This window comes from Ascaphus truei, chromosome 22 (assembly GCF_040206685.1).
Source record: "Ascaphus truei isolate aAscTru1 chromosome 22, aAscTru1.hap1, whole genome shotgun sequence".
NCBI lineage: Eukaryota > Metazoa > Chordata > Amphibia > Anura > Ascaphidae > Ascaphus > Ascaphus truei.
Window position 1 is genome coordinate 4,711,424 of NC_134504.1, and position 15,525 is coordinate 4,726,948.

General features: G+C 49.3%; 1 protein-coding gene across 4 annotated transcripts in view; it reads left to right on the plus strand.

The window, feature by feature from the left end:
• Window positions 1-15,525, plus strand: part of MYH10 (myosin heavy chain 10) — a 90,153-nt gene that overhangs the window by 44,368 nt on the left and 30,260 nt on the right. For 3 of the 4 annotated variants that reach the window (XM_075579705.1, XM_075579706.1, XM_075579707.1), the window contains exons 7-16: window positions 391-408; window positions 1,441-1,533; window positions 2,896-2,959; window positions 4,790-4,888; window positions 5,686-5,829; window positions 6,216-6,311; window positions 11,235-11,353; window positions 11,989-12,141; window positions 13,206-13,379; window positions 14,718-14,891. In XM_075579705.1, the coding sequence (XP_075435820.1) occupies window positions 391-408; window positions 1,441-1,533; window positions 2,896-2,959; window positions 4,790-4,888; window positions 5,686-5,829; window positions 6,216-6,311; window positions 11,235-11,353; window positions 11,989-12,141; window positions 13,206-13,379; window positions 14,718-14,891 (1,134 nt within the window). The remainder of the gene's footprint in view (window positions 1-390; window positions 409-1,440; window positions 1,534-2,895; window positions 2,960-4,789; window positions 4,889-5,685; window positions 5,830-6,215; window positions 6,312-11,234; window positions 11,354-11,988; window positions 12,142-13,205; window positions 13,380-14,717; window positions 14,892-15,525) is intronic. The other variant, XM_075579708.1, reaches the window with a different exon arrangement.

Genomic DNA, 15,525 nt, shown 5'->3' on the forward strand with positions numbered 1-15,525 from the left:
ATCTGAAAGTAACGGGGTTCAGCTCCGGGGAGCTCCTGCTTCAATCCTATACATAAAAACAAAGGATAAATTAGCCCTACAGGGGGTCCATGTCAAAATGGATTTGAAGGAAAAGGTTTTACTGTGTGCTCATTTGCATGTTAGTTCCCAGAATCCCTGGCTGCAGTGGAAGCACTGAATGCTAGCCGTTAATGGGGAAAAGCCGGGCTGCAGACCTGTCTGACACGTGACTGTGCTCACACATGATATTTTAATTTGCTATATATATATGTGTATATATAAAATATATATTGTTTTCTAATGCCAGTGTTTAATTTGGTACAGTGTGCGGCATAAACCATAGCAATTAACATATATATTTTCTTTCAATGTCATTTTGTTGAACTACAGAGTGGATCCCTGTTGTATGTGAGTAGCATGTAGCTGCCCCTGCTCCCCTCGTCCACCATATCCCTGCCCCCCTCATCCATCGTCATCTTTGGGTTTAACCCCTCCCGTCCTGCTTGCACCCCCCTCACTCCCCTTCCATCGGTATCCACTGCATCTCCCACCATCGGCGCACTTGCATGACGCACTTAACATTTTCTCCTGCGCCTATGCATCGGTGACTACATTCCGCAAGAATGCCGCGTCGTGACAGTTACTCGTAATATCCGGCGTCGCCCCACGCAGAGACGTATTAAACGCCCGAGTCCGTCCCTGCCAGAGCGGTCTGAAAATATGTATTAATAACAGGGACTCACACCGCTGAGTGACAAGGCGACACAAGAAATATAATGGTGTGAAAGCCGCCGGACTGCACACCGCTTGTGAGGAATAACGGTCATTGGTTTGATTGTAAAAGGGTTTTTAGAGAGGTGTGAAACTGTCCAAACTGCGTTCAAGAAATTGTAAACGGCATTCCCCCAAATTAGAATTCGGTGAAACTTTTTGCCGAGCCTCCGTGTCACCAGATCAGTAAGCTCACCGCTAAATATTGCCAGAAAGTGAGCGAAACACAGAGTATGCGCCCCATTTAGTCTCCACGTTCAGTGAATTTTGCGGAACAATCTATCAATTTCCGAATTTCACAAACGCACCTATGAAATAAATTCGTGACGCACATTGACTTAACTCTTGGCGAATCGCTCGCACACTCTGGCCAAGTCGCGACTTTTCTTCGCAACTCTTGCGTGGTTTTGGCCCACATGGGAAATTTTCACAATCGTTAAAGGTTTTCCACAATCTCCAGCTCACTCATCCTTTCTTCTTCGATCATTTATAACATCTCTTCCCATTCTACTTCTGCCTTCTGTGCTCTGTTCCACGCGGGCCATCTGCAATGTCAAAGTAACCCAAGGGAAGCCACCCAGCGTGGGGTGAGGATTATATGACCTGCGAGGTCTTGGGGACGCCGTTCCAAGAAGCCCGGGTACTCATGGGTCTGTTTCTGTTTCCCAGGGGGAGTTGGAACGCCAGCTTCTCCAAGCCAACCCAATCTTGGAGTCCTTCGGAAACGCCAAGACGGTGAAGAACGACAACTCCTCTCGTTTTGTAAGTTGACCGAAACCCTTCCCATGTTTTAGTACAACTTAGTGGTCTTGTCGCTGCCTCTGATGTGAGTATCCCTGGTCGCATCCCAATGTCTGTTCCCAAATATCAGTAAATCACTTAGAAAATGACATTGTATGCTCTGCATGACAGGGACTTAGGTGCTATATAAAATGTGTGTGTGTGTGTACGATCTTCATTGCTCTGCGTTCAATGCAGACTACTCCAGCATGGAAGTGTGTGTGTGTGTGTGTGTGTGTGTGCATTGAATGCAGGCAGTGAAGATCCGGTTTCCTTTTTGCACGCTGCAGAAGAGATGTAGTTTAATCAGGCACTCCAGGTATAAGGTTACTTCCAGGTAATCCCCTTCGCAGGCTCAGTCTGTGTCTTGTCCTGATATCACCTGACTAGCTAAGTTACCGCAGGAAGCCAGGCTTAGGATCTGGGTTTTAATGTCATAAGATCAACTGTTTCCTGAACACATGTGGGTGATTTAAGTGTGTGTGTATATACGGTATATATTAGACATATTAGATCTATATATTGGACATAATAAATATATATATGTGTGTGTGTCTAATATATATATAATATATCACACCACTGTGGCAACTGCCATCTACTACACTTATTTTCTCACTTGTTGCCTCTGTAAGTCTCCCAAGATACCCGTTAGATTGTAAGCTCTCCGGGGCAGGGATTTGTTTGATGCACTTATTGTATTATCATTTCCTGTACTGTCATGATGGTAATGTATGTTAGTTACTTATTCTGTATGTACAGCACCCCCACCCAAATACATACTGTACTGTCATGATGTTAATGTATGTTAGTTACTTATTCTGTATGTACAGCAGAACCGCACCCAAATACATACTGTACTGTCATGATGGTAATGTATGTTAGTTACTTATTCTGTATGTACAGCGCTCCCACCCAAATACATACTGTACTGTCATGATGGTAATGTATGTTAGTTACTTATTCTGTATGTGCAGCGCCCCCACCCACATACATACTGTATTGTCATTATGGTAATGTATGTTAGTTACTTATTCTGTATGTGCAGCGCCCCCACCCAAATACATACTGTACTGTTATGATGGTAATGTATGTTAGTTACTTATTCTGTATGTGCAGCACCCCCACCCAAATACATACTGTACTGTCATTATGGTAATGTATGTTAGTTACTTATTCTGTATGTGCAGCGCCCCCACCCAAATACATACTGTACTGTCATGATGGTAATGTATGTTAGTTACTTATTCTGTATGTACAGCACCCCCACCCAAATACATACTGTACACATAACCGATCTACATTTCACAAGATGTATTCTTTTTCTTACATTTTCTCTTTCAGGGCAAGTTCATCCGAATCAACTTTGACGTGACCGGTTATATCGTGGGGGCCAACATAGAGACCTGTATCCTTGTGTCTGTCCCGTGGGGGTACATCCTCGGAGCCCCGTGGGGAACGGGCATGTTTTAGGCATTGGATAATTCCCAACCAGTGTTTTTCGGTTCTCTCTGTTTTTTTAAACTTTCATATTGATCCCATGCTCCATTGTGGGGAAAAAACCTGGTATTTTTTTATTTGTTGTTGTTTTTTTATAATATAAGGAAACACCGACCTCAAATAGGAATCTGACGGTTCAGAACGGACTGCTGGCGGATATTTTGAGAGCTTATTTATAAGAGATTGTTGAGAGGTTGGAACTGATAGTGTTTCATTTCCATTACTCAGAGTCGCACGGCTGTCTGGCATCTTATCTCTGTCTTCATTTATTTTTATACCAGGGGAAGTTTGCATGCTTAAAGGGGTTTTTTTCTGTCTTAACATCAATTGACCCTGCTTATGAAGTGTGTGTGTGTGTGTGTGTGTGTGTGTGTGTGTGTGTGTGTGTGTGTGTGTGTGTGTGTGTGTGTGTGTGTGTGTATATATATATGTATGTGTGTATATATGTATGTGTGTATATATGTATGTGTATATATATATATATATATGTATGTGTGTATATATGTATGTGTGCATATATGTATATGACATATACACACACATATACTAGCTATTAGATATTTTTAGATATTAAAGGTTATTCATTAAACATTAAAGCATTTATTTTTGTTAACTTGTGTCTTTAGAGAAATCTTTGATTAAAAAACATAACTGTCAATTTCTGGGTTCTTTTACGACACGAAGTGAATCCACTAAAATCAGGCTTATGTAGGTAAAGGCATATTTTATCAAACGTTTGACCTTGTGACTTGTTGATGGTCATTGAAAAAGCCATTCGTATGGGACATGGTTGGCATTTGAAACTGAATGGTAATGAATGGTAAATGTGTGTGTGATGGAATGAGTGGGATTCTTGGAATAGGTACAGTGTCTGAGCTTGCTGTACCGATCACTTTTGCTTCGATTGTGTGTCTATATTCGAGTTGCACAGTCCTCTCACTGGCATTAGGTTCGTAAGTAGCACGATGACGGCTCATACCTTATATTTCAGTTCATGAGGAGGCATTCTGGTTGTTGCAGACATCCTTAGAGATATATATATTTATATATATTTATATATATATTATGTACACACACAAATGCCCAGGCTGTGTAATGCAGCAGGTACTGTATAAGCTTGTAGGGATCTATGTTAAAATGGACTAGAAGCAAAGAGTGACTCACTGAATGCTCATTTGCATGTCATTACCCAGAATCCCTGGCTACAGTGGAAGCATTGTTTGCAAACAGATAATGGGGAAATACAGGGTTGTGGTATATATATATTTTGTTTTGGAGGGAGGTTTTTTTACACTGTTTCCCGGGCTGCCTCTTTAAGTGGGACCCTCCGTGTGGGGTTTTTGACCTGATCTGTGGCATTTCTCCGCCGGATTCTGCAGAACTGCAAACAGTGGGGAAATGAAATATCATTCTTCAGATTCCTGAGTGTGCCAAGTTTAGATGAAACTCAGATTGCTATAATCTGAAACACGCTAGTGTTTGGTGGTGAAGAGCCAATGTAACCGTGCATTAACGTTGGCAGTGCCAGAGAGCGCCTGGAACGCACTATATCGCAGTCTGGATAATCACACTTACCCGGTGAAGATTAGAGGAACACTGTGTGTTTGAGGGCATTCGGTCATTTCCATGTCCTCAGGATAGAGACCATGGGTTTGTGCGTCTGTGACCGCACTCGGGCGGGAGCTGGGCACGTGTCACAATGAAGGCACGTTTGACGATCCTTGACCCCACACGGCAGACCTGCTGGAGAAGTCTCGCGCCATACGGCAGGCTAAAGACGAGAGGACCTTTCATATATTTTATCAGCTGCTAGCTGGCTCAGGGGAGCACCTTAAATGTAAGAATTCACTGTTTGGATGCATCATGCTTTTGTCTCGCTGTATACTCTATGCTACACTGAACCCTTGCAAGCCCACCCTCCTAATCTCTTCTCTGTCGTGCCGTTCTGGCAGCGAAGAGGTTACAAACGTGGATGCTTACAAGCCTTTAAGAATCCATATTGCAACGTTTGTTGTGTAGCTCACTTGTGATATTTTGAAGGCCACACTGGTCAGTTTATAAGGGCGGCTGTTGTTGAAACCAAGGGTGGCCAACTCCAGTCTTCAAGGACCAGCAGCAGGTCAGGTATTGGGGATATCCCTGCTTCAGCACAGGGTGCTCAATCAGTGTCACAGGAGTTGACTGAGCCACTGTTTGAGCCACCTGTGCTGAAGCAGGGATATCCTGAAAACATGACCTATTGGTGGCCCTTGAGTACTTGGCCACCCCTGTCCTACACCCTTTCTCTTGTTCAACCTGCGTTCCATGGGAACCCGCGAAGGCTTCCACAAATCAGCGTGTGTATCACAATGGTGCAATCCAAAGATTTGCACCATATATATTCAATTTGTTAATCTTGCTGCTTCCATTTGGTGTAATTCTCGCAGAAGCCGAGATTCAGGCCACCTCAGACCTGGTAGAGGGGAAAACTGCCCACTTCCTATAACTGCTCCCAAAAACGCTCACTGGTACCAAGTGGGGCAAAGCTACTTGATGTGTTTGACGCAGAGACATTGCCCAGTTGGCTTCTGTTTTGACGAACGCTCCAGTTGGTGAAACCTTGATTCACACTCGCGTATTTGTCTTTGAACACAGCCGATTTGCTGCTAGAAGGATTCAACAACTACAAATTTGTCTCCAACGGTTATGTCCCCATCCCGGGGCAGCAAGACAAGGATAACTTCCAGGAAACGATGGAGGCCATGCACATCATGGGGTTCTCGCATGACGAAATCTTGGGTAAGTACCAGACCTCTGTGAGGCTTCAGAGAAGTGCCCATGGGTCTCTTCTCTTCACTGTGTTACTTTGCAGCTTTGTAATACTGTCACCACACCGATTTCCCAAGTTTCTCCAGCTCGTACCTTATTGAGAGGACTTCTCTTAATATCTGCTTGGTTATTGAAAGCTCTCCTTGACATGTTTGATCGTTATGACTGCACCATTGGACGTGTAGGTCCAGAATCTCACAGCATTACCCCATTCCTGGCTTGAGAATGGGGTAGGTTGCCCTAATGCTGTGGATAGAGTAGGTCTCAATGTAGTTGGTAGAGGCATGAACATGACGACCATCAAAGCACAAAGGTGGCAGTCTACTACACACCTGTCTCTCCTGTCGTCCTTGCAGCCATGCTCAAAGTCGTGTCTTCGGTTCTGCAGTTCGGGAATATTATTTTTAAGAAGGAGAGAAACACGGATCAGGCTTCCATGCCGGAGAATACAAGTGAGTCCTGCAGGGGCTGCATGTGAGCTTTCAAGAACACCATGAGGACCTGTGGTGGGATCCATTGTAGGAGACTTCTTCTCCATGTATTATTTCTGTAGAATGTTCACGTTGGTCCTGCATAGTATCTCTAACCTGTGAGTAACTTGGCTTGGTCAATCGAGATGGGCAAATGTCGAAGTTCGGTTTGCAGGATTCTTTTTTTTAGAATTTTACACACAAATGAAGTCTTGAATATTCTAATTGAATGTTCTCTAATTTTTGAATATTCTCCAATTTTCGGGAACAATCCTTCTTTTGTGCACAAATTTTTGAATAATCCCTTATTTTCTAACTGAATGAAAAAAAAAACAAAAAAAAGGTATTGACTTTTTTAAAGCTCCAACGAATTTTACTCTTTTTATTCAGAAAGGCAGGAAAAAAACAGTCATATTCATAGCGGATACCAATTGGGGCAAATACTTTTGCCCATCTCCAGTGGTCAATGACCAACAAAGCGAATCCACTGTGATTATGAAGTCATTAGAAAGACAGCCGGGAGGTCAGAAGTGTCCAAACCTAACGCACAACTCATGTCTCCATCTCCTCTCTTCAATATGGTGAGAAGTACACCACCGATAACTTGGCATTGATTGGAAGGTAATATGTAGTCGGCTGCTCGTTACCCCACATATTGTGTATGCATTGCACATGTTCTGTTCACAAGCACGAACACCAATGGTGTCCAAAAAGACATTAGCCAGAGAACATACCTTTCCCAATGTACCAGAAATGTGCGTCTAATCGGGCCCCGAGCGGGGCGCCAGTGGTGGAAGTGGAGTATACATAGCATGTTCGGAGTGTGTTTATTGTTGTTGGGTCTGGACTGCAGTGAGCCGGGCCAAAAATCGACAGCCAAGTGCAACTCCCCACGGGAAGCGGCCGGGCCAGGAGGAGACACAGCACTTCTTCATCTGTTTCTCCGAAGTGGTCGGATTTCTCAAGTTAACCCCGTCAGGGCTCCGTAGGGGGGTGTTCCTGTAGAGCCTTTTGAGTCTAAGACTCTTGGCCGCAGCGGTATCTCCGCCTGTGCTCTGCCACCACGTACCAATGGCGTCTCTGGTGTGCTGCACATCAGGGAAGCGGGATGTTTAAAAATGGCATCGGGGCGGCCTGCTGAGGCATTTAAAAATGGCCAGCGGCAGGCACCAAATTGACTTCGGCCAGAGATACCATTTTTAAATGCGTGAACATGCCGCACCGATGCCAGAGACGCCATTTTTAATTGCTTCTGTCCTTTCCCGAAGCCGGCGTGAAAAGTCTCTGCAGCGAAGTGTGTGGCGGCAGAGCGCCGGCGCCGACTTATTCCCAGCAAAATGGCCGCGACCAAAAGTCCCATCCCGGAGCCCTGCATAGTTTCACTGACCGGAGGGAGGGGGGGCCAGTAATTTGTAACGTTAGGGGTAATGCCTGAATGTAATTTACCCCGTTAAAATGCGTCAGCATTGTCACTTTCCACACTGAGTATTGGTGCCAAGAATGGAAGTCATACTGTACGCTTACTTCCGTTTTGCACCAACATTGCATTAACACCTGTCCCCCCTTAACCCCTCCACTTCCACCAAGGGTACACCCCAGTCCTGCCAACTCAGCAGTGTGGAAATGGATCATTTTCAGGCTGTGATTATTTCCGTGTTGCTTGGCCGGACCCGGAGTTGCTGTCTGTCCCAGAGGCATGGTCTGTTTTCTGTCTCCGCTCCGTAGCTACAGCGATTGTGCAAAGGTCTCCCCCTCCCCCCCCCCCCCCCCTTCTCTGTACTCTGCTGAAATGCGAGTAACTTAATATCGGTTACTTCAGTCCCGCGCTATGCCAGATTCCCCCGGAGAAGGATCTTTTGTAGTATATCACGAGCTCGGCAGGCTCTGGACTTGCATGCAGTTCAGATGTAACCTTCAGGCCAGATACACAGAGCTCCGGTGAGGGTGGGGGCCCACAACGTCATGTTAACCTTAAACCGGAACGGACGTTGGTTTCCCAAAGTCTAACGTGTATCCGCATCAAGAGTCGTGCGCGGAAACCACGGCTGCTGTTTATCTCCGTAGCAAAGGCGTAATGTCATGTTAAGTTGCACTACAAATAACATGGCGTTAAGCTCGTCTTAACTAGACGTGGCGTTACTCCTGTCCAGACGCGACAGGGGTCCTACTTTACTGGAGTATCCAGTGACTTCTATCCGTCCCAAAACACACCTTTTATACAATACGTATGCCCCTCTCCCCTGCCCCTCTCTCCCTCTCCTCTCCCCCTCTTCATTAAACCCCCTATTTCGGGGTCTAGACAGGAGTAACGTGACCTTTCAGTGGGATTTAGCCAGCATCCCGTTAAATCCCCGCCATCTTGCGTATCATTTTCACGCACGCCCGTTCTCGGTAACGCAATGCACTTTCCAGTCGAAAACGACTTAATTTAACGTTGTTGAGCTTTAAAGATGCACATTAAGGAATAACGTGATGCTGACTCGCTTAAAGCAGCAATCCTGCGGATTTATTTTCTGCGTTATAGGGTTGAAGCAGGGGGTCTCCCAAGCTGAACTGCATTAATTTCAGCTCCGGAGACCACCTGCTCCCCGAGATAATAACTCCCTCGGAAGGGGGGGCCGGTTGCAGCTCTGGCTGGCCTATGTTGGGGCTATTGTAATGGCGGCTTAAACGTCATGCCGGCCAATAGGAATCCATGACATCATCCCTTGCGGCTTCCTATTGGCCCGCGTGACCGGGACATTTAAACTTGTGGAGCTGCTACCGGCGCCCAATACAGAGGGAAGTATCTCAGCCCAATACAGAGGGAAGTATCTCAGCCCAATACAGAGGGAAGTATCTCAGGAAGCAGGGGTTCCCCGCAGCTGAAATATGTTCCTTTAACAAAGCTGCGGGGGTCTGGCCCTTAGTCCCTTAGTCCAGGGGGCTGGCCCGTAGTCCCTTAGCCCAGGGGTCTGGATCTTAGTCCCTTAGCCCAGGGGTCTGGCCCGTAGTCCCTTAGCCCGGGGGTCTGGCCCGTAGTCCCTTAGCCCGGTGATCTGGCCCTTAGTCCCTTAGCCCAGGGGTCTGGCCCGTAGTCCCTTAGCCCGGTGATCTGGCCCTTAGTCCCTTAGCCCAGGGGTCTGGCCCGTAGTCCCTTAGCCCGGTGATCTGGCCCTTAGTCCCTTAGCCCAGGGGTCTGGCCCGTAGTCCCTTAGTCCGGGGGTCTGGCCCTTAGTCCCTTAGTCCAGGGGGCTGGCCCGTAGTCCCTTAGCCCAGGGGGCTGGCTCTTAGTCCCTTAGCCCGGTGGTCTGGCCCTTAGTCCCTTAGCCCGGTGATCTGGCCCTTAGTCCCTTAGCCCAGGGGTCTGGCCCGTAGTCCCTTAGCCCGGTGATCTGGCCCTTAGTCCCTTAGCCCAGGGGTCTGGCCCGTAGTCCCTTAGCCCAGGGGTCTGGCCCGTAGTCCCTTAGCCCAGGGGTCTGGCCCTTAGTCCCTTAGCCCGGTGGTCTGGCCCTTAGTCCCTTAGCCCGGTGATCTGGCCCTTAGTCCCTTAGCCCAGGGGTCTGGCCCGTAGTCCCTTAGCCCGGTGATCTGGCCCTTAGTCCCTTAGCCCAGGGGTCTGGCCCGTAGTCCCTTAGCCCAGGGGTCTGGCCCGTAGTCCCTTAGCCCAGGGGTCTGGCCCGTAGTCCCTTAGCCCAGGGGTCTGGCCCGTAGTCCCTTAGTCCGGGGGTCTGGCCCTTAGTCCCTTAGCCCAGGAGTCTGGCCCTTAGTCCCTTAGCCCAGGGGTCTGGCCCGTAGTCCCTTAGCCCAGGGGTCTGGCCCGTAGTCCCTTAGTCCGGGGGTCTGGCCTGTGCACTGTTTAAACAGGAGGTAACCCGTTTATTTCTGAGCAGTTCTCACCCATCTGGCAGCAACATGCATTGGAACTCTCCACACACACAAAAAAACAGGATGTGTGGCCATTTTTAGTTCCCCGAGTGAAAGGGGTCTGTGGGCCGTATTTACTAATCAGTTTTCTGCCCGAAGGCACCTTGCATCACTCGAGTCAATGTGCTGGAAGGTGTCTTATGGCAAACATGGGTCAGTATCTCCTGAAGTGGCTCATTAGTAAGAACATGTACGTGGCCAGCACCTGAGGCCCATGTGGCTCACCCAGTCTGTCTTTCGCTGTGAAGTCATACATTCAAAGCAGTGTGTTGCTGACCTCTCTGGCAGCGAAGAGGTTAAGGAGAGGTGAGCTGTGTGTTAGACGCTGGCGCAGGCTCCGGGGTGGAGACTCTGGGGGCAGACTCTGGGGGCAGACTCTGGGTGCAGGCAGGCTCTGGGGTGCAGACTCTGGGTGCAGGCAGGCTCTGGGGTGCAGACTCTGGGTGCAGGCAGGCTCTGGGGTGCAGACTCTGGGTGCAGGCAGGCTCTGGGGTGCAGACTCTGGGTGCAGGCAGGCTCTGGGTGCAGCCAGGCTCTGGGGTGAAGACTCTGGGTGCAGGCAGGCTCTGGGGTGCAGACTCTGGGTGCAGGCTCCGGGGTGCAGACTCTGGGTGCAGGCAGGCTCTGGGGTGCAGACTCCAGGTGCAGGCTCCGGGGTGCAGACTCTGGGTGCAGGCAGGCTCTGGGGTTCAGACTCTGGGTGCAGGCAGGCTCTGGGGTGCAGACTTTGGGTGCAGGCTCCGGGGTGCAGACTCTGGGTGCAGGCAGGCTCTGGGGTGCAGACTCCAGGTGCAGGCTCCGGGGTGCAGACTCTGGGTGCAGGCAGGCTCTGGGGTGCAGACTCCAGGTGCAGGCTCCGGGGTGCAGAGTCTGGGTGCAGGCAGGCTCTGGGGTGGAGACTCCAGGTGCAGGCTCCGGGGTAGAGGCGCCGGGCGCAGGCTCCGGGGTAGAGGCGCCTGGCGCAGGCTCTGGGTGCTCACTGCGATGTTCTGCTCTCAGCCGCACAGAAACTCTGCCACCTGCTGGGACTGAACGTGATGGAATTCACCCGCGCCATTCTCACCCCGCGGATCAAAGTGGGAAGGGACTATGTGCAGAAGGCGCAGACAAAGGAGCAGGTGAGTGCAGGGCAGGGACTGGGGCAGCTAAAGGAGTATGTGAGTGGGGGCAGGTTAAGGAGCAGGTTGAGTGCGGGTGGGGTATAGATAAAGGAACAGGTGAGTGGGGGCGTGGGATAGATGAAGGAGCAGGTGAGTTGGGGTGGGGGATAGATAAAGGAGCAGGTGAGTGTGGGTGGGGGATAGATAAAGGAGCAGGTGAGTGGGGGCGGGGGATAGATAAAGGAGCAGGTGAGTGTGGGTGGGGGATAGATAAAGGAGCTGGTGAGTGGGGGTGAGGGATAGATAAAGGAGCAGGTGAGTGTGGGCGGGGGACAGATAAAGGAGCAGGTGAGTGGGGGCGGGGGATAGATAAAGGAGCAGATGAGTGGAGGCGGGGGACAGATAAAGGAGCAGGTGAGTGGGGGCGGGGGATAGATAACGGAGCGGGTGAGTGGGGGCGGGGGATAGATAAAGGAGCAGATGAGTGGGGGCGGGGGACAGATAAAGGAGCAGGTGAGTGCGGGGCGGGGAACAGATAGAGGTGTGGGCTGAGTGTAGGTCGGGGGGCATATCGTTATAGGTTTTGCGGGCAGGAAGTGGGTAAGGGAAGCGGGGTAAGGTCACAGGGTTAACGTGCCCTGTTGGGTTTCCAGGCGGATTTTGCGGCGGAAGCGCTGGGGAAAGCCATGTATGAGCGCCTGTTCCGCTGGCTGGTTCATCGCATCAACAAAGCACTGGACCGGACCAAACGCCAGGGCGCGTCCTTCATCGGGATCCTGGATATCGCCGGCTTCGAGATCTTCGAGGCCAGTCCCTGAGCGGCGTCACTTTTTCATTTCCTTTGTCGCGAATGGGTTTAATACATTAATATTCTGTGAATATACCGCGCGCAGTTCCAGCGCACACCCAGGAAGTGATAATGTGCCTAATATATAGCCACGGTATTCATTATACTGCGGGGCTAGGATCTTTCAGCAATATTGTAGAAACCCTTAAGCCAGTGATTCTCAACTCCAGTCCTCGACCCTCCAACAGGACAGGTTTTCAGGATATCCCAGCTTCAGCACAGGTGGCTCAATTAATGGCTCAGTCGAAGACTAGTCCTCTAAGCAGTATTTATGCTTTAAAATATGGATCTAATACCATCACACTTCTGCAGCCAAGCGGCGTTATGTAGAAATAAACCAAAACTTTTATTTAGCCAAATTTCAGCAACAAAAAAACCCTCCACGGCTTTTACTCAGCCAAAGCTCAGTATTAAGTATAGCAGGGCAGCAGACCATGGTCAATGTTCAGCAGTACACAGATCAGGGGGGCTCAACTCCAGTCCTCGTGCTCCCCTCAACAGGTCAGGTTTTCAGGATATCCCTGCTTCAGCACAGGTGGCTCAAAAAGGGACTCGGTCTTTTGAGATTTCACCAGCAACAAAGGAAAGGGTTCTTTACAGTAAGGGCAGTTACTATGTGGGATTCATCACCCATGGAGACTGTGAGGGCAGATACAATAGATTTGTTCAAAATAGTTGTACATCTTTTTACATGGGAAAGGTATACACGGATACACCAAATAACTATACATCGGAAGGACGTTGACCCAGGGAGTAATCCGATTGTCATTATTGGAGTCGGGAAGGAATTTATATTCCCCCTTATGAGATATAATAGGATAATGTGTCACTGGGGGTTGTGTTTACTTCCTCTGGATCAATATACTGTAAGTACGAATATAGGATAAGTATCTGTCGTCTGAATTTAGCATAGGATGTACTTGATGGACGTACGTCTTTTCTCAACCTCCAATAACTGTCTGTAACCCTTCTGCTCTCCTCCCCGGGCTTCCCGCTACCTTAACTAGCCGTCTCCTCTTCCAGCTGAACTCATTCGAGCAGCTCTGCATCAACTACACCAACGAGAAGCTTCAGCAGCTCTTCAACCACACCATGTTCATCCTGGAGCAGGAGGAGTACCAGCGCGAAGGCATCGAGTGGAACTTCATCGACTTCGGCTTGGACCTGCAGCCCTGCATCGACCTCATCGAGAGGCCGGTAAGAATTGGGGAGGCCACACAGCACCAGGGTCAGCGTTGTGGAGAGCGCCATTGGGTTGGACGTCTGCTAGCATTGGGTTGAATGTCTGCTAGCATTGGGTTGAATGTCTACTAGCATTGGGTTGAATGTCTACTAGCATTGGGTTGAATGTCTACTAGCATTGGGTTGAATGTCTACTAGCATTGGGTTGGACGTCTGCTAGCATTGGGTTGGACGCCTGCTAGCATTGGGTTGGACGCCTGCTAGCATTGGGTTGGACGCCTGCTAGCATTGGGTTGGACGCCTGCTAGCATTGGGTTGGACGCCTGCTAGCATTGGGTTGGACGCCTGCTAGCATTGGGTTGGACGCCTGCTAGCATTGGGTTGGACGTCGACTACCATTGGGTTGGACGTCGACTACCATTGGGTTGGGCGTCGGCTAGCATTGGGTTGGACGCCTGCTAGCATTGGGTTGGACGTCGACTACCATTGGGTTGGGCGTCGGCTACCATTGGGTTGGGCGTCGGCTAGCATTGGGTTGGACGTCGGCTAGCATTGGGTTGGACGTCGGCTAGCATTGGGTTGGACGTCGGCTAGCATTGGGTTGGACGTCGGCTAGCATTGGGTTGGACGTCGGCTAGCATTGGGTTGGACGTCGGCTAGCATTGGGTTGGACGTCGGCTAGCATTGGGTTGGACGTCGGCTACCATCTGTTCTCTGCCAGAGACACTTGCTAAAGATGCCATTGACACAGGCACCATAATTAAGGAGAGAAAAAGGTTCAAGCGTAAGTAGGGACATAGGACAAGCAGTGTCCAGGTTTGTGTGTTACACTTATGGTGCACATTGCAATGTGGAATTGCTGCGTTTAATGCTCTAGCTTGACCACGACAACGCGTTGCTTTTTCACCTGCCTGTATGTCGGTGAACCAGACGCCAGCAGTTTATGGTAGGTAAAAAAGGGACAGCACCCCCAAGTACTGTACAGCAATGATGGGCGTGTTTGCATGATGAAGACCCGCAGACACCCTCATTGGTAACCTATCTTTGCTGTATTTCTGTGAAAATCTATATTACAAGATAATTTTGTGGGCATCTAGGTTAGCTTTCCCAGAACCCAGAGCGGCGCAAAAATATAATAACTTTTTAGAACCGTCATGGTAAAAATGACCCTGTTTCAAAGAGCTTACAATCTAAACATGGTGCCTGAAGGTGACAGCTGACACTCTCTGAGATAGGGTTTTCCCACCGCCAGGGTGAAGCATCGCCACAAAGCTACTCATTGGCCGGGAGCAGAGCACTGTAGGTTTCCATTTTCCCCCAATCAAACCCCGCCCTTCTGTCTCCGGGTCCCAGGCCAATCCTCCCGGAGTCCTTGCCCTGCTGGACGAGGAATGCTGGTTCCCCAAAGCCACGGACAAGACCTTTGTGGACAAACTGGTGCAGGAGCAGGGCACCCACTCCAAGTTCCAGAAGCCTCGGCAGCTGAAGGACAAGGCGGATTTCTGCATCATCCATTACGCCGGCAAGGTAAGCGTCCAAAGGGAAATCCGCTAGTGGTGATGGGAACCTTAAACATTGACCCTATCGCTGCCAGAGCGTTGCAGGGCCTCTTTGGCAGCGAAAGGGTTTAAGAAGAGTTGACAAGTCCTGCTCCTTTTCAGTGCTGAGCCCAGTCCACTGGACAAAGTTCTGAAGTCCGTGTAAGGCTGATGGACCCCCGATTCAAATAATAATTCTAATCACTCCCCGTTGCATCACAATGATGATGTTACTAATTGCTGAATAACCGTTCCACCTTCACCCTTTCATTAGTAGATACATTTAGAAGTGTAAGCTTTTTGCATCACGCACTTTATTTTATGCACTGTTTATATTGTTTTGTTTTTTTTATTATTTGAATCTTCCTAAAAGTAATTTAAAGCTGCAATCCGAGCAGTGTCACCCCCCCCCGCACCCCACCCCCCACCCCCTGGATTGCAACAGGGGTTCTCTGAAGCTAAACACCATTCATTTAACCTCCCGGGACCCCCTGCTTCCGGAAATACTTCCCTCCGTAGGGGGCGCCAGTAGCCGCTCTGGCTCGCATCCAGGGTTCACATTATGGCCGCTTTTCAAAGCTCCCACATCCTGCCGGCCAATAGGAAGCTGTGACGTCATCCGG